This window comes from Corvus brachyrhynchos, unplaced genomic scaffold (assembly GCF_000691975.1).
Source record: "Corvus brachyrhynchos isolate BGI_N302 unplaced genomic scaffold, ASM69197v1 scaffold126, whole genome shotgun sequence".
Lineage (NCBI taxonomy): Eukaryota > Metazoa > Chordata > Aves > Passeriformes > Corvidae > Corvus > Corvus brachyrhynchos.
Genome location: NW_008239283.1, coordinates 6,653,448 through 6,671,730, shown reverse-complemented (window position 1 = coordinate 6,671,730; position 18,283 = coordinate 6,653,448). Strand labels below are relative to the sequence as shown.

Here is an 18,283-nt window from a genome sequence, read left to right as displayed (position 1 = left end):
ATCCCACCCGCGCCCCAGGGGAAAGCCGTGCGCTGCCCCAGGGGGAGCGGGCGCGGCGCCTCCAGCGCCGCTGGCTCCGAACCAGGGACACACATCAGTGCTGCACCCACCGCCTCCATTCACCGCGCCTTCTGCTGACCAAGTCAGCAGCCCAAGGCGATGTTTATTCCTTTATACGGAAGGGCTCCTTCAGAAAACTAGGCTGGGATTACGGCTCCCATAGCATCCACATAATCCCGGCAGCGCTCATCGCGGGGCGGCGTACCGCGAGGCGCATGAGCTCCGGGGACGGCAGATTTCCCCCCTCCGTTACCGCGGGCAATGAGGTTTTTTTTCTGTCCGCCTCCCTGGCGGCTCCGCTCGCGGCGGGGCCGCTGCGCCCCGGGTGCGTTGGGGGGACCCGAGAGTCGATGGTTGGAGTTTCCTAAAGAGGCGAATTTAACTCGTTGTGCGTATTTTGCTTTCAAATAGGGATCAGGAAAACTGAGCATGCTGTGTGTTGTTAAGTACGCTTTTCCCCAATGTGCTCTGCAGATCCTCCTGTAGAGGCCTTTTGGGGGTTTGGGGTTGGTTTGCTTTAATTTGGGGGCATTTGGTACCTCGAGAGTCGATGGTTGGAGTTTCCTAAAGAGGCGAATTTAACTCGTTGTGCGTATTTTGCTTTCAAATAGGGATCAGGAAAACTGAGCATGCTGTGTGTTGTTAAGTACGCTTTTCCCCAATGTGCTCTGCAGATCCTCCTGTAGAGGCCTTTTGGGGGTTTGGGGTTGGTTTGCTTTAATTTGGGGGCATTTGGTACCTTCTGCTGCACAGCTGATGGGAAGAACTCAGGTTTCTCCCTCTTTTTCCCTTTCTCCCAAGTGCAGCAGGAGAAGGCAGAGTGGGAAAACATAAACAAGGCATTAATGCGTCATGGGTTGAAACCTGTGAGTCTTCCTGCCCCCCAAAGCTGCAGAGATACATCAGGTAAGGAAATGTAATTTTGGCCCTTTTTGTATTTGGAAATAGTAAGCCTGAGTTCATGCATCTCTAAAGCTGTGACTTCCAAATGACAGCAGACAGGCAATGTTCTTTGGCTGTTAAAAGCCTTTCATTGTGACTTTGCTTATGTTTTGTATCTCCAGATACGACTGTCCTAGACAGTCAGTCTTCTCTAGGAATAAGACTTGCATTAAAGACGCTGGTGGAAGACACTGAGCGACAGCAGAAGGTGATGCAGGGACTCATGGAGGCAAATCGGTGTCTTAGGTAAGACACAGTCAAAGGAACTTAGCAGCTAATGGAGAGTAAAAGTATTATCAGTGTGCATCTCCAGCCTGGTGGAGATTTTGTCTCACCAGAGGCTTAAGACCTTTTTTCCTGAGGTTGTTGTCCAATATGCAGCAATGTTGTCCCAATTCCTTTTGGGCACTTCCGTTATTTCATGTGCTGCTTCTTCTCATACTGGCACATTTCCCATACCTGCTGCCACAGGGTACTATCAAACCTCATCACGTAATGTCAGGCATGTGCTTCCTGCACTGTCTTTAGTGAAATGAGTTTAATTTAAAATCAAGGATTGATTTCTTTTTTCAGAGAAGTGGTACGACTAGAACAAAGTCGGGCATCTCGGCAAGAGCAACGGGCTAATGATTTGGAAAATGTGGTGAAAAACATTAAGGCTAAAATTTGTCAGCTAGAAGATGAAACAATAGCTAAAGCATGCCAGCATCAGAACCGAGTCAAAGAACTTCAAAAAGACCAACAGGCTACACAGGTAATTCAGATACTTCTGCCTGATAATTCAAACTTTTGACTTATGAAGGTTCTAAAAATATTTACATTGATTCAAATAAACATGAGTCCTGAGTCAAGACCTAATAGGGTTAGTACACTGTTTATAGCTAAGTTTTTTCAAACTATGCAGAATTTTCTAGAAAGAATTTAGAAAAATATCTGTATCCCTCTTCCACTGTCTCTTCAGCGTGGCTAAAACCCAAGTGCTCATCCTTCTTGGGATCAAGTGTGTACCTGGGCTTGCACATTACAGTCAGATTTTGGGTCAGAACAGTTCAATAATGCTCCCATTGCCTGTTCACAGGTAAAATACCAACAGCAGCAGGAAAAGCTGCAAGAACAGGAAGAGATTATTGCCCACTTGCAGAAGGAGCTGAGCAGAGTTGGGAGGGAGGAGAGGCAGCGAGTTGCCACTCAAAACAAAATGTTTTGTCAGTTTTGCAAAAGAGCTCCCAAGACATTTAATGAAGAAACAGATTTTAAAGTCATGCTTCTTGATATTTATATGTGAAAAAAAAAATAATCTGGAGACCTTAGGAGTACAAGATGAAATATGAATTCTTGTAAAGGTACATCAGTGCAGTGATATTTTGCTTTTGTGAAATTGTAAGCCAGATAAATCCATGGCAGAAATTAAAAAATCGCCACCCACTGCCCACACTAGATGTCAGCAAAGGGAAGGGAATGATTCACTCTGCTCTGTAGCTGCAGTGTCTGCTAGGATGATCTCATCCTGAGATTCTAACATTTAAAAATGTAAATTAAAAACAAAAATACAAGAAACCCCACCTTTTAGCCCCCCCCAAAAAGAGCCCTTCCAGTTTTGGGAAGTGGTCTTTGCAACTGCTGACTGCAGGCTTGCTGTTAACTTCCAGATACTTTATGGTAAGTTCCCAAAATATCACAAGGCTCTGTCTCTTGCCAGTAGGACTTCCATAGCTCTGCTACAATCAGACATTTGCCAATTCCTAGGCCTCAGATAACCATTGCTTTGTTGTGCTGATATCACCTGGCTTTCTAGGCCTGGCCAGCAATATTTACCTGGGAAGCTTTTAAAAGGGATTGTGTGTGCTCAGCTTTTTGCTTGAGCCCTCACTGTACGAGAGGAGGGACCACTGAATTTGGTTGCCTGTCCTCTCTCATCTGTCTCTCCCAAACAGAAAATTTCGGAGTGCTCAAGACACTTTATTTTGACTGTGCCTCTCTGTTAATCTTGCTGGGTAACCGTAGCCATAAGATGAGGAGGCTGGTGGGCAAATTTAGCTGTTTTCTCCTCTTAAATATTTTGCTACTTCTAAACTAGTACAGATTTAATGCATCTACTTTTCTGTAGAAAAAAAACTGGTTTGGCAAAGTATGACCATGTTTGTCTGGTATGAGAGAAACCCCACTGTTTGGAGCAGCCATTTCCAAAGTGCACTGCAGCTGTGCAAGCTGACCTGGTCCTCTGGGTTGGTCACAGTATGAGTTTTTTGAGAATATCTGATATTCAAAATTAACATTTTTCCTTTCTTCAGGTACCTTTGTCTAATTGATTATTATGAATCTCAGATTAGTCAGATTAAAAAGGAGCTGAGGTAGGTCTCATTGAATGCCTTACGGTTCTACTGTTCAAAATTTTCTTAGCCCTTACTGTTCTTTAATCTTACAGGGCTAAATAGTCTGTGCTCCAGATATCACTAGCATGTAAGAAACAGCAAAGAGTTGTAGTGGTCCTGGAAATTTGGATTTTTCCAGAGAATAATTTGCAGTCAGGCTAAGCAGCTTCTCAGTCAGGAGACCAGGAGAGTTAAGAAGTTTGGGCTATTCAGATATTTGAGCTATAAGTTTGTTTTTTGGGTTTTTTTTTCCCCTTTTCTCTTTTGCCATGGTTCACAGACAGAATTACTGCATTAGCTGTGCTCAGTTGATTGATCTCCCAAAACTAAAGGTTTTCAGCTCTATCCCAGTGCCTGCATGGCACAAAGCAACAAACAGATACCGGAGACATTCCTATACCTCGAGATTACTGAGATTATTGAGAAAACTGAAATGGGATTTGCTTGTACTGGAGTTTCTCTTGTAGACAAGTGCACTTAATTAGCATATGAAACAGCTTTCCCAGAAATTAGAGCCTGGATGTTAGGGCAGAATTTCTATTCTATTTACTTTGTAGTCTATGGAAATGTTATTATCATATATAACTGCTAACTAAACCAACTTTAAATTTTTGAGCTAATTGAATTGCAGTAAACTGAACCAATTTATATTTCCCAATAGGCAATATCAAAAAGATGAAGACCAGGTCCAGACAGAAGTAAAAAACAAGGAAGAGTTCTTAAATCTAGATGCTACTCCTAATTACAAAGCACTACTCACGGTATGGAACTGCCAAGAATAAGTCAGTGGAGATCTCTCAGTGGTAACCCTCCAAGAGCCACATACATCAACATGTTTGACTTCTGTCCCTTGTTCTTGTCATGCATTCTGAATTTTTAACCTCCCTGGGCAGAGTTCCCTGTCCTTGTGTAAAGATCCAGCAAAATGTTGTGAGTCTGCTGAGGATTGCATAGACCTTCTCAGTCACAGTTCTCACCTGGGGTCTAATGCACCAGGTTCTTGGTCTCAATCATCTGATTCCTCATCCATGCTGTCTTGCTGTACAGGCGATTGGGAACCCTTCTTAACATGCACATACTTTAAATTGTTCAAGCTTGTTGATTATGAAATGAGTGCAATAAAAGAAATAACCCAGTGTATGTTGCAGTCTTTCCAGAAGCAACTTACTGAAACAAAAGCCAAGAACGAACAGCTTTTGCTTGAAAATATAAATCTCAAGAAAGATTTGGAAATAAGGTGAGAAAGGATAAGTATCATCCTTTGTAAGACCATTTCAGTAGACTTTGCTTTACAAAGCACCAGCAATTGTAAAAGCAAAGTGTGAAATCTGCAATCAAAGAAATAAGATATGGCAGCAACAGCCATGCTCTCCTCCCTACACTCTTAATAACAGCTGCTAATGGTTAGTTTGCTCTTTATTGCTGTTGTCATGTAGAAATGTAGCAGAATTTCATTTCCAGAATAATGTTTTAGCACTGGCAAAGCTTTTTTACTTTTTCACTTGTATGAATTTTATAGATACCTTCCAATGCAAGACATATAACTTGGTACTTTTTCTTTCTAACAGGCCAACTGCACAGGAATTAAAATTTTACAAGCACCAAGTGAAGAAACTACAGAAAGCTCTAAAGAAAACTATCCAGTAAGTATATTTTTTCAGGGACTTTGATGAATCCTCTGGCCTTCTGAAGGCAAAGTTACTCTGCAACCCATAAAGTAGAGAGTAGCTTATAAAGCACGTACCTTATCAGCATTCTTTGGAGCCTGGTTATGGGCAGCAAGTGCTGTTAGACCTCTAAAGCCCTCTGTATTTCTGAAATGATGGCAGGGTCTCCAAATGGGGGCTCAGCAGTGTGGTTTTTTTAATTTCATTTTGTCTGTCTGGATTTGATGGGAGTTCTTTTGCAGGCAAGATGTACAGGGCCATCTGTAGTGTGTGCTGCTTCCATGAGCTGTAAAGGAAGCTACTGGTTTCATGATGGATTATGAATGTGAAAGTGTGAGTTGGCAAAATGTTGCAGCTACTGATGTTATATCCATATTATTTTTAGAAATTGACTTTTTTTCTGAAATACTGCTAAAAAAATACATGAAAGATATTAAAGATCCAGTACTAACAAAGTGTTTTTATCTGTAATTTCACTTAGTCATTTGTGCATGTGTATACTGGATGCTAAATATTTTATAGCCTGAAAAGGACATCAGTTAAACTTTAAAATAAATATACATGTTGTGTATATTTAAATGGTCTTTTCTCTTATGCAGTGGGTATGATTAAGATGAAGAAGAGTAGTCAGCTTTGTATAATAAGCCAGGAAAGATGTTCCAGCAGAAGTGGATAACGACTCAGCTTGGAATTTGAGCCTTTTGAGTAAAATTCTGAATTTTAAGTCTTCAGCCATAGCAGAACTCTGGCAACAGAAAAACTGGTGGTATCCCTTCTAAATCAGCAAGCAGTCTGGCATAGCCTCAGCCTGGAGACTTGAGATAAATTAATGATATTTGCATTAGGTGTTGTGTTGTCAGTCTGTGCTGCTTGGGTCTGATGGAATTCTATTGACCAGCATCATAACGTGGATATTTGACTTTGTAGGTGTGAGTATGTGCTACACACCTGGTTCTCCCATCAAGTCAAAAGGTAGTATCTCCTGCTAAGGCTGCTTGTGTGACCCACTGTGTGTATTTTGTGCAGATCTTCAGGGAGTAGGACCGGAGAAAGAATAGAAGAAAAGAAAGACTCTGGGAGAGTTGCAGGAGTAAATCAGCTGCAGGCAGCTTGCCAGCAATACTTGCAGGTACCCAAATTGTATCTGTTCTGCGTGTTTCCAGCACTGTTACAATGAAACATTACCCATGTTCTGTTTAGCTGTGTCAGCTGGAGCGTGCTGGTTTGAGGCTAAGAATGCCTATCAAGCTCTATAAGCAAGATGAGTCATGTTCTGGATTTGGCAGTCAGTGTAGGCTGGTTCTTGGTTGTTCTGTCTCAGTGTAAACTACCTGAAAACACAGCAAGGAAGCAGACACTAGGCTGGTAAATGTGATTTAGCTGAAGTCTGTTCAGGACAGGGGATTTGCTCAAGATCTTGGGCAAAACAGATCCTTAGATTACAGTTTTAAACATGCCTGAGGAGATAGAGGCTTTTATTTTCCTTTTAATTAAAAAGCCCAAATATAATAAAACTTAGCAGAATGTAAACTGTGGAATAACAATGGATAAATGTTAAAGGGATATATATACTTGCATTACTTTTACATATCTTCTAGCTAGTATATGTTTAAATCTTTGAATCTATTGCATGTTGAATGCATGTGTAAAATTCATCAATAGTAATATTGGAGCTATTTATGACTTAATTTTAGGAAATCATGACTGTGATAGGGATTTTATTGGAAAACATCATACATATTTGAGCAATAACATTTGTTATTTGTTGCTGAAGGTTTTGTCCCGTATTGATTCTATTTTGCGAAGCCCAAGAGCTCCTCCATTAATATTTCAGCCCAGCAAAGGGCCAATGCAAAATTACATTAAAGAGAATGGACAGGGATGTGGATTTGAGCACCTTCCACTCACCATAGAAATGTGGGCAGATCAGCTCATGGCCCTAAAGGTAACAAAATGTTGTTGTACTCTGCTTCTTGGTCTTCCTTTCCTCTGCTCTCCACTCCTCCATCCCTCGCTCTGTGTAGTTGTGGGGGTTCTCGTGTGTAGCTTTTATTATTGCTTGGTGTTAAATTTTAAAAATAATTCTGATGTCCACGTGAAATATGTACCAGAGATACTTCTCTGTGTAAATCTTTTATTTGTTTTTGTTAACTGGCTGAGTCCTTAAGAAAACACTTAAGCTTTAGAGTCCATTTCACACGTTTAAGGATAGTGCATTCTCTTTCTTCCTCTTGTCTGGCCAGAACAGTGACTTTTTGGTACAAATACAAGTGAAATAGTTTTGTTTAAAGCCAAACTCTTTGTGACCAATTTCACAAATACAAATACACAAAATTTTGTGTATTTCACTGAAACTGTAATACATAGCAAATACAGTATTTTTTTTTTACTGTAACTGTTGTCTTTTCAAATCAAAGAATGTCAGCAAGAAACCGTGTTTAAATTCCATGAAAACTAAAACCTTACCCTCCCCAGTGCTGGAATGTTACTGCAGATGAGAAACAGAAAAACATCCGTTCCTATAATAAAAACATCTTTAAGCAGTTTCTAAAATAAGTTGGCTCCCCTCCCTTCTTTTAAAAGGCTTTGCATAGGTCCTTGAGAAAACTGTCTCTGGAATTGCTGCCTTGGAACACTGCAGATCCACAGGATAAGAGAGAATCCATACGAGTTGAAGACCTCCAGCTGATAGTAGATGCAATTTTGGAAGAATTAGAAAATAAAGAAAAGGTAATTTTTACCAGGGGTTTATAATCACAAGTTACTGTGGAATTCTTAAATGCATTCTTCACACAGTGATTAGATTGGTGCATTTGAAAGCCTTGCAGCATTTAAGAAATATTTGTTTGAAGACATTCAATAGTCAAAGATTGTTTTAACATAATGGATAAATTCACCTTGGGGAAGACTGCTTTAATCAAAGGCACTTCACCAGCAGTGAATTTGCATTGCCCTGTAGTCTCAGGAACTACCCTGGTCTGTCTCTCAGGGCTGAGAATACATAAATGCTCCTCTCAGCAACAGAGAAGAAAGCTTTCAAAAGAGTATTTAGTTTGGTGGATGTTTGTGCCTGAAAACTATTGAAACTATGCCTTCAGATTTAAGAATATTTGAAAGGCTGAGATTTAATAAGGGAAGTTACCCCTGTTTTTCAGTCTCTAAACAGACTCTGGTTTTAAGAATGTTTCACAGCTAAAAGCACCCTTGCCTTGTTAAGCAGTACCATTGATGAGTTCTTCCTCCTTGCTCCAGAACAGCCAGACACTGTCCTTGACAACCCTGTCTGCCATAGTCTCTCACTTCCAGAAGTTGTTTGATGTGAGTTCTCTGAATGGTGTTTATCCACGCATGAATGAGGTTTACATAAAGCTGGGGGAAATGACCAATGCCATGAGGAATCTCCATGAGCTCTTGGAACTAGGTAAAGAATTACCTGCTGCTTGTTCACACCATTCCAAAGAAAGGAGACAAGTGAAAAGCTGACCTCTTCATAGAAAATAATGTTGAGCTGTTGAGAAACAAATTAACTAGGTGTTTTCTTCACTGGGAAGATAAAAATATGTTCCTGTCACTTTACAGTTCAAATAGCAAATCCCCATTATTTGTAAGCCTTTAGCAGTTACTGAGGAATAACAGGAAGGCAGAAGATGGGAATAACAGAGGAAATAGAACTTTCCTTTTTTCCACAAAGCTTTGTTTTCGGTGAGCTGACTTCATAATTGTCTTTCATTCTCCACTTGAAAGATAACAAGTTTAAGGAAGACGATAACTCAGCCTCGGATGTAGATTTCTACTCAGTAATTCATTCAAGTGTAATTGGGTCCAGTCCTCAGAAAGTTACATCTTATGCTGCTAAACTTAAAAACCAAAAGAAGTTGTTGAATGTCAAAAATTGTCAGTACTCAGAGGTGCAGTTGGTTATTTCCCTTCTGGTGGGAGCTTCTGGAGAGCAGCAGCTGCTGCTGCTCCTGGGTTAAAAGGTTGGGCTGGGTTGTAGGATGTCCAGCCCCAGAGCAAGGCTCCTGGGCTGCTGAGCCTCATTCAAGGAGAGAAGCAGCGTTCCCGCCTGCAGCCAGCATAGATGAGGAAACCTCATCTCCCCCTAATCATTGCAGCTCAGAGGATGCCTTGTCCAAGCCTAATTCTTCTGCAATTGAGGGAGAAAAGAACAAGGAGGCTGCTACCTTCAGTCACAGCACTCCAGACAGGTTAAAATTCAATACAAAACAAGTTCTGGGTGTTAACAAAATGTTTGCTAAGCAGGTTCCTTATTGGCCTAGCCCTATAGTGTGGCTGCTGTGTCACAAGAACCTAATGAATAACCCCTTCTCCATGTATATAAATTTCAGTTGGCTGATTTCCACTGACATTGTAGGATGCACTTTAATACCCTCTCTGTTGTGAAACACAGCTCTGCCAAAATTGTTTTAGCCACTAAAGGATTAGTGAGATTCCCCATTCCTAGCTAACATTTGTTTATTTCTGACCATGGCCACTCTGTTTTCTGGGAATGATGGAATGTGTATGCCTAGATGTATGAAAACCAAATAAAATCTGTGCACCTGCAAGAATTCAACTGTCTCCAAAATACTTCCCTATTATTACTGTTACAAGAATCATGAGGTGTTTGTTTTTCCAGACAGTTCAGCTCCACCCACTGTGGTAGTGGATACTGTTGGGAAACTGTGTGACATCTTTAATAAGAACGTGACTGAGCAGGTACAGCAGCTTCTGGGCACCCAAGACATCCATAGGTATGTGGGGCTGTTCCACTGCTGACCCTTCTTTAAACATCAAATGTAGTAATTGAGAACTGGCAAAAACTGATGCTGAAAGAAACTTTCATTGTTGTTACAGTCAGTGAGCTATGACAGCACAGGTGTTAGTTATTTCTATCCTTCTTGAAACAAATCTTGAGTCCTTTCAAAAGGATAAAGTTGACAGAGGGAAGAATTGAGGCCAGAAGGTTCCAAACCACTCTCTGGTTTGCATGGATAATGTGATCAAACAAGCCTTAATGGGATGCATGTTTCATCAGGAGACAAATCCTGCACATGGGTGGGGAGGAGAAAGTGATGCAAGTTTCAGCTGTACTACTGAAGTGTACTAGTTGCTAAGGCAGGGTTTGCCTCAAGCTGCCTACAAATACTTTAGAAACTGGACAAATCCTGTTAAATGTTCCACAGATGACAGCCACAACTAGGTGGTAGCAGTCTCTAAGAGCTTGCATTCAGCATGTGTTTTACAGACCGACTAAAAAAGGAGCAGGCAGCAAGTCTGACACATGCCGAGGTAACAATACTCACTCCCTCTGCCTTTCTACACTCATTTCTCAGTTTTAACTGGAGAACAGCTGCTTATAAAGCACTTCTTGCTCCACCTCCAAGGCAGTTATACCAGCCACCCACAGGCAGTGTATTTAGCATACACAGACATGTTCCAGGCCCCAGACTACCTGGTGACATGTGAGGGCGGAAAGGAAGGATGTGTATAAGCATTAGTAGTGCAATCAGAGCTCCTCGTGACAGCTCCCTTGGTGGCTGCAGGGTTCAGAACTGGAGAACAGAACATTGGTGTCCATGGTTTTATATACTAAGTAGCAGTGTTTTCACAAAGTAATGACACAGAACAACCAAACAACCAAGGGGATGAACTTGCCATGTCCTTGCACCTCTTACCTGTCAGTCTCACTTTCCATTCCAGTATCATCAATAAACTTGAAGAACATGAGTGCTTCTTTCCGCCCTTTCAAGCTCTCATTCAAGATTTGCTGTGTCTTCTAGGTGAGTAATATTTGCAACAGTAATTACCTTCATGCCAGTGCTTCCTCATAGAACTCTAAACAGTTAACAACTGTTTTGTTTACTCCTGCTGTGCTAAAACATGAGAAGGATGTGAGGGAAGGTGCTACCTTTTGCCTCACTCTCCTTTCTATGTTTTCTCAGGAAGTGACCAAAACACTTTATTTTCATTGAACCTGGGGTTGCACTTACTTAATCATATTACTCATAAGTCAAATTGATTTTTTTCTGAAAGCATTAAAAGGTCTGAGAGGAGTTTATTTAATTCACTGGTAGTTTAAGTTAGAATTTTGGTTGAACTCAAAGGTATTCTGGGTACATAAGCCTTACCCTTTTGCTTTCTGTTCTGTTGCAGGAATCAGTAACATGGATGATATTTTACCTGCAGTGCAAAACCTGAAATGGGGAGCTGGTTATGGGTGACTCTGCTCTTCCTGAGCAAGATTTCTCTTACCTGTGGATGTACCTGTTGGTGCACATGACATCGCAGCTACCTCCAACCACTGTTATCCTAAGCAACAATTCCAGATTTTTTAACATAAATAAAAGTTGCTGCATTTTTTTTTAGTTTTTCTTAATTCTTGGTAATTTTAAGAAAAACTTTAACTGCTATCAACTGGTCCACTCAATCCCAGAGAAAGAACCAATATACTCTGTATCAATCCAGGAAACTGAACCCAGCACAACACCAGGCAAACTCTAACCACTGACCATTCTGAATGTTGACACAGCAAGTATGAGGTAAAGATGCCCTAACTGCCACAGCCATCACACACAAATGCTCAATCTTGGATTTCTGGAGACCCTCTTAAAATATTGTTCACATTTCCAGATCAGTTTGGGATGGAAACACATCCTCACTCAGTGAGTATTCTCTCTGATTATGGACTGAGGCAGACTGGATTAATGTAATCTAGGCCAAAAATACTTGAAATTTGCTTCAGGTGATGGTTTGGAATTACCATGGTTATATTTCAAAAATCAGTTTTAGAAAGGAATAGCTCAAGTCTCTTATGCAAGACAATTAGAAGTTTATTGTACAGAAACAAGTACACCAAGCTTCCAAAAATATTTTGCCTCAATATTAATAAAGCTTAGTTTACAAAACTTTGCTGTTCCTCAGACAGAATCTGGGTTTATGAGGTTTTGAAATGTACTGTAACAAAGGACAAAACCTGTTAAGGTGTCACAAACTAAAACCTTAATGACATCATGGTAAATTAATCTCCCTGCTTTTGGAAGCTCATTATTTACATACCTGCAGCCACAGTCTGCTAAGGTACTTCTGAACAGTGGAATACCAACTTAGTTTCTCAAAAAATAATTGCTATTAGTGTTAAAGAGTTTCTCTTTTAACAGGTTCTGTAGCCCTACAGCTGAAGAATGCTGTTTCAAATTGTATTCTTTTAAAAGTACAACACTTCCATGTTAAAACAACATGAACAAGCTCCTAGGGCCATCAGACTGCCAAGCAAAGTAATGACACTTGGCTGACAGTCTAAAATATCCCCAGGTACAACCCTTCTTTAAGAGAGGATTCACACTTAGACGTCCTTTGAGGGGGGATTTGCCAGAAATGGCAAGAATAAAGGACTTACTCTTTAAGGACAAATTATTCCCTATGTGGGGAAAAATATGTTTAACTTCAGTGAGAACTAATCCCCTAACAGGATCATTAAATTTGCATGTCCTGAGCTGGAGCCTGCTTCAAATTTGCAATGACTGTGCAAAACATGTTAATTACAAGAGCTATGTACATTCATATAAAGTTGAAAAATTAGTAACTTATGTACATGAGAAGAAATCAGATTTTCCTGCGTCTGCCCCTTGTCAGCTCATACCTGCAAGACAGACAAAATAAGTAATTACAGTAGTTGAATGCTTTTCTTAGTTTTAACTGGCACAGTAGAGAGAACTTGGGCTGCTGTATTGCTTGTGCTTCACAGGCAGCACAGCAAAGGAGGCTCCAGAGATGGCCTCAAACTTCAGCTCTTCACCAGGAACTTTGGGTGCGTCCTTTTTTCCTCTTCCCATAATTGCCCTGAGACACACACACAAGCTGGCCAGGGAAATGTGGTTTTCCTATTGGAATATTGGCTCACTGCCTGTGTGGATGGCAAGCTCTTGGACTACCCACACTGCATTCCTTGGGCTCCACTGAAGGAGAAAGAAGGAAGAACTCCTGCCATTAACTAAAGACGCAGAAGTGAAAAATACACCCAAGCCTGGTTCTCTGTTCTGCCACAGACCAATGAACATACAAACCTCAGAACCACAATGAACATACAGGCAAAACTGTAAGTGGCTTATTATAATAGTTTCTATAAATGCTTTGTAATTAATGTTTTATCATACATATATATTGCTGATCAGAGTATTTATGTAAGATCTTTATCCAAGTTAAAATTTGTTGCAAGGCTTACTTTAATAAACAAAATTCTTTTACTTATGTGCCCCTGTGGCTTTTATGACAACTTAAAATATGCTGAAGACTATAATTGACACAGGCATCTCATTAAAGCTGTCTCACAGGGCAGGCACTGCACAGACAGTGGATTTACACAAAACTCAGATAGAACTACCAGATTAGCTCAAGTTAGTCCTGCCTTTGCAGGTCAAATATTCTTCTTGCTCACCCAAACACAGCCCAGTTACCAGCACTCCCACAGCAGTCATACAAGCTCCCAGCAAAGCACTGGGCAGGGTTTGGAAGTATGGAGATGAGTACTTACCATTGTGCAAAACCTTTTATTAAATCCTCCTGGGACAAGTCGATGCGCACCTTTAAAACGCAAATTTTATTTGTTTGTAGGTTATTCAGCATGTAAATTGATTAGCTAAGCTACCACTTCTCCCAAGTCAGACCCACTTTCCGGCTGTAGGGCTGCAACTCAGGCCTGAGGAAAAAAGGAGCTTCCCACATTCCCAGGATGGTGCAGGAATGAACCAGCTCAGTTTCCTAGTAGCACTACTTGGAAACTTATCTGTCACTGAAGAAGCAATTGCAGTTTACTTTTCACAGAATCAGTTGTTCACAGAAAGCTTAAAGCACTGTTGGCAAATTGTGGGGTTTAGTCCCACGCCTTTCTCAGCTCCGTGTTTGTGCTCTTGGAGCCCTTCCCCACATGGCAGCAGGGGGGCCCAGGAACCAGGCCTTACTTCAGGAACACCCTCCTGAAACGAGACCACGCAGCTCCCACATGGATACAGCCTCATTTCAGATGAAAATCTGGCAGAAAAAAGTTTCCAGATTGCCAGCCCTATTACTGAGAATCAGTTACTGGAGCCACATTTCAGGATTTCAGAAATAGCCCAGAGTGTTCAGCTCTGTTACATCTGTAGTGCAGATTCTTTAAACTTACTTTCCCCAGCTCCTTCCTCTCCTGTGAAATGAAGGGCCTGCTGTTTTTCACTGCAATGTCCAGTGACCTTTTCTTGACATTTTCCAAAGATTCAAAAAATTCAAACCTAAAATTAGAGTTTAAAAAGAAAAGATTTAAGGCAAAAACTAAAATCCCATGAGCTATATTCAGTGGACAGAATATAGTGACAGGGTACAGCATTAGTGGCCACGACTTTAACAGGGAAGGAACACACAGAAAAGGCAATTCTAGAGTTAGGTTTTATTCACGTTGCAGGAAACCTCTTCTGGGCCTCATGAAAGATGCAACACTGTGTTCAGACTGTCCACTGTGCAAGGGGGAAGGAGGAAAACATGCATCCATGATGAAATGCCATTTAACATCATTTTCAGCCTCCATGGAAGATCAGCGTGTTTTCCATTACTCAAGAGGAAATAGTAATGAGCCAACCCCCCAAGTTCACAGAGCAGCCTTGCACCACACCAGGAACAGGCAAAGGCTGAAACCTGTGGCAATTAAATTCTTAATGGCTCTGACTCAAGCCTCTGGCACACATGGCTAATGTCAAGTGAGTTTTGTCCAAGCTAAATCACTCCAGTTCTGCCCACCTGAATAGCTTTTCCTCAAGTCAGAGCTGTGAAACAGGTAACGTGTTTTGGAGCTAAGCATTATCCTTAATTGAGGACGTACAGGATACGTCAGTACTGAGGATGAGGAAAACAAGCTGCTGTTCCCAACTGCTGGGATGGCACTAAATCAGTGGAGTTACTTGAGAATGGACATAATCAGAATCCTCAGCTTTGGTGTTTGGAGTGTTAAGAGGAAAGAAAATATTTTTAGATCTTTTCTCCATTTCTGACTTACACAGAAAGGACGCAACACGGGAAAAATAAAAGCCACCCAGGATCACCCACTATTCACATATTTTCACGTGTACCTTCCTCTAATTATGGGATTAAAACCACCTCTCAAAAGAGCTCTACTTCTAAGGGTTACTGTGTTTGGGTTTATGCAAAACACATTCCATTAGCTGTGACACTGTCAGCAAAGAGGTGGAAGCCCTGGTGACAACATCCACCTATGTGCCCAAAGAGTGGTCCAATCTCAAAAGGCTCTGTACTTCTGCCATGGACCTTTGGAAAGATGTCAGAATTAGCTTCAGGCAAAGCAGTGTGAACAGAGCAGTAGGCTCTGGGAGGTACCCGAATGGGCAGATTGCCTCTGCCATGACAGGGAGTTAAACATGGGTAGGAGAATGTCAGTTTGCAAAGAAGCAAATGCAGCCTGGGGGCAGGGAAGGGACAGGGAAGAAGGTGTACCCTTCTTCAGGGGGACTGACAACACCACAAGCAGAGCAAGGCCGGCCCCAAGGACTTGTAAAATACAGTCAAAGTGCCATTTGTTTCAGAAAACCTCTAAATGTTCACAAGAGAGTCCTTAGGAGCTACAGCAGCACAGCTTAGGAAGCCCTGTCATTATGCAGAGATCATAACTATTCCAGCCATAATCATAATTAACATTTTCTTACTTCTCATCATATTGGGGGTTCAGAGTTTTTTTCTTAACAGATGTCTTCTTCCTGCTTGTCCATCTTCTGTCTGGAAGCAGGTATATACGAACATACGGATCCACTCCGCGATTGGAAGAGGGTACCAAGTTTCTGTTAAAAGAAATACAGACAAGCAAGGCAGGTTCTCCCACTGTGTGTTTTAATACCTTGGCTCTCTTGGAATCAGACCAACCCTTCACAGGCCAAAACCATTCATCTCAGGAGCTGGAATATAAGCAAATAAAAGTTTACGGATGTTTAGTTAAAATTTTCACTCCTGAGTGCGTGGCCATTTCCTGGGGTTCCTAAATTAACAATTACATATTCAGTCATAGGCATCAATCCTTATCACGGTGCCTATCCCAGCATCCAAGATACACATCAGTTGTCAGTGCTGTTCAGAGGAAATTTTGGGTGGATGATAGTTGAAGTATCTCTACTGCAGCGAGCACAACTCACTGGGCTCTCTCCCTGACCTGCTGCTAGCACTGACCAGAGCTGGGCACAGAGAGGCTGCACAGATGGAAGCCAGCCAGCGCTAAGGTAGCTCCTGCTGCACGTGGCTCTGCTCCAGCTCTGCTGGATGACTGACACAGCTCAGGGAGCTCTTCCCTCTCTGAGCCATCACAAGCACTACCTGCAGCCGTTGACCAGCACAACGAGGCTCTGCCGAATGGAAGCGTAACGCACGGTCAGCTGGATCTCCCCCAGAGGCATCTCAGTCCTGTTGAAAGACATTGCACAGTCAAGGCTTTTAAATACAGACCACACACGGACTAAAACCAACTTGCAGGGCACCATCCTTCCTGGCATCCTAAGGTTTGCTATCTAGGAAGTAGCTGGACCACAGAGGTTCCACAGAAGCCCCATCCCTGCCTTCTCTACAGGTACCCAATTTCAGTCCCACAACACAAACTCCCAAAAAAAGCCCCTACATGGCCCACTGTAGATGGAACAGCAAAGTACAGGTTAGCATGTTACATGTTCCCTCAGGAATGTCTGTGTAAGCAAAATGAGGGCTTTTTCATATTTCATTCTGCATGTTATTAAAGTAGTTTAAGATAAAAAAAAGCTTTAAAATGGTTTAAAAATAGTTCATAAATTAAGCCCTGTTCAGAGCTAGAGAATTCACCAGTCAACAATTCACCAAATTGCAGCTAGAGCTGAGTTTGATGTTCAGATTTGTAACAACTCTGATGCTCTCTTAAGTGAGGTGAATCTTTGTAACTTCTGTTGTTATGGATTCCACAAGCTCCATTCTGTGCCCCAGGAGAGACAAATCCTTCTGTCCATCCTGCCTGACAGAGCAGCCTCCCACTGAGCACTGTGGGAAGGACACACACAAGCACACCTATCCACAAAAACTTTGTTCACAGCATTATCAGTCTTAAAACGTATTGGATAAATACATTCAGAGGTTTAAGCAGCCAGAGGTGCCTATCAAGAGTTTAAGTTATTACAGAAGTGAGATGTTCAGATTTCCAATATCCTGTTGCTAAATGAGTGTTGAGAAACCCTTCAACAATATAAAGCCAACACATGCAGTCTCTTAGGAGAGCCATAGAGTGAATGCTTTCCCTTTACACCTGCTCTGATAGTACCCTGTAATTTACGTTGCTGTTGACTGGAATACTTAGGTCAATTCTTTGTAGGTGACTTGAGACCCAAGACCCCAAATGACTTAGCAGACTTGAATTCACCTCTATGCAACAGTAACATCTAAACTTTCCCAAGAGAAGAACAATTCTGCTGGAAGAACACCTACTTATGAATGTCCAGATTGCTGCTACTTAATTCAAAGCAGGAAGAAGGCAGGGACCCCAGTGAAGTGACACTGGGTGCCAGCCTCATCTCCTGCAGGACAGGCAGTGTGGGCACGGCCGCTGCTCCGCTGGGCAATGCTGACGGTGGGCCATGCTCTGCATTTTGCTTGCCCTCTGCTTCATCAAGGCCAGACACAGTTTCACTTGGTACAGGGGCTGCTGAACTGTCTTTAGTGTCCAGGTCTTCTCCACTGTCCTTTTTTGGCAGAGATTCAAGTGCTGCAGAATCTTTGCTCATCGGAGGTACTTTTGAGACTTGTGGTGGAGAGGCAAACTTCTGCTGGTTTCCAGCCTTCTCCGTGACACGCACAGGACCTGGCTTCGAGGCACTGACACCAACCTTGACTCTTTGTGGATCAGGCTCTTCAACATTCAGTGCCTAAAAATCCCAAGGGAAGACAGTGAGTGCTGCTCCCATAGCACTGGGGTGAATGCCAGCATTACCACCCAGGAGGAAATTTCTCCCAACATAATCACTGAAACGTGCTCAGTTAGAGATGAAAGGGGCCTCTGGGATTCAGTGTGGTGTTCTCTCCTCTCATCCTACTGTGTTTGTACTCAGCAGTATCTAAGCACTGATCCAGAGCACGGTGAGGAAACAGTACCTAAGCATCAATGCCTCTCCCTGTTCAGGAGCTGACTTCCACAGCTTAGATTTTCTCAGTCTAACTCTTTATCGTCATGAGACAATCTTCAGCCATGGCACT

General features: G+C 42.0%; 3 protein-coding genes across 5 annotated transcripts in view; 1 reads left to right on the top strand and 2 right to left on the bottom strand.

The window, feature by feature from the left end:
* Positions 1 to 340, bottom strand: part of FAIM (Fas apoptotic inhibitory molecule) — a 7,556-nt gene extending 7,216 nt beyond the window's left edge. The window contains exon 1 of the mRNA XM_008638228.2: positions 266 to 340. The gene's annotated coding sequence lies outside the window, so the exon portion shown is untranslated. The remainder of the gene's footprint in view (positions 1 to 265) is intronic.
* On the top strand, positions 163 to 11,409 carry CEP70 (centrosomal protein 70). The gene is made up of 16 exons (XM_017740129.1): positions 163 to 326; positions 867 to 966; positions 1,125 to 1,248; positions 1,576 to 1,756; positions 2,081 to 2,248; positions 3,292 to 3,353; positions 4,036 to 4,135; positions 4,523 to 4,611; positions 4,943 to 5,017; positions 6,068 to 6,170; positions 6,816 to 6,986; positions 7,625 to 7,771; positions 8,294 to 8,462; positions 9,681 to 9,795; positions 10,745 to 10,824; positions 11,198 to 11,409. The coding sequence occupies exons 1-16, from the start codon at positions 276 to 278 to the stop codon at positions 11,263 to 11,265; spliced, it is 1,803 nt and encodes a 600-aa protein (XP_017595618.1). The 5' UTR covers positions 163 to 275; the 3' UTR covers positions 11,266 to 11,409.
* Positions 11,410 to 11,853: 444 nt separating this feature from the next.
* The window catches only part of ESYT3 (extended synaptotagmin 3), a 30,497-nt gene continuing 24,067 nt past the window's right edge, over positions 11,854 to 18,283 (bottom strand). For 2 of the 3 annotated variants that reach the window (XM_017740123.1, XM_017740125.1), the window contains exons 18-23: positions 17,519 to 17,955; positions 16,391 to 16,480; positions 15,733 to 15,864; positions 14,205 to 14,310; positions 13,575 to 13,624; positions 11,854 to 12,683 (exon numbers count right to left, since the gene is read on the bottom strand). In XM_017740123.1, coding sequence (XP_017595612.1) covers positions 12,647 to 12,683; positions 13,575 to 13,624; positions 14,205 to 14,310; positions 15,733 to 15,864; positions 16,391 to 16,480; positions 17,519 to 17,955 — 852 coding nt within the window. In that variant the 3' untranslated portion in view covers positions 11,854 to 12,646. The remainder of the gene's footprint in view (positions 12,684 to 13,574; positions 13,625 to 14,204; positions 14,311 to 15,732; positions 15,865 to 16,390; positions 16,481 to 17,518; positions 17,956 to 18,283) is intronic. The other variant, XM_017740124.1, reaches the window with a different exon arrangement.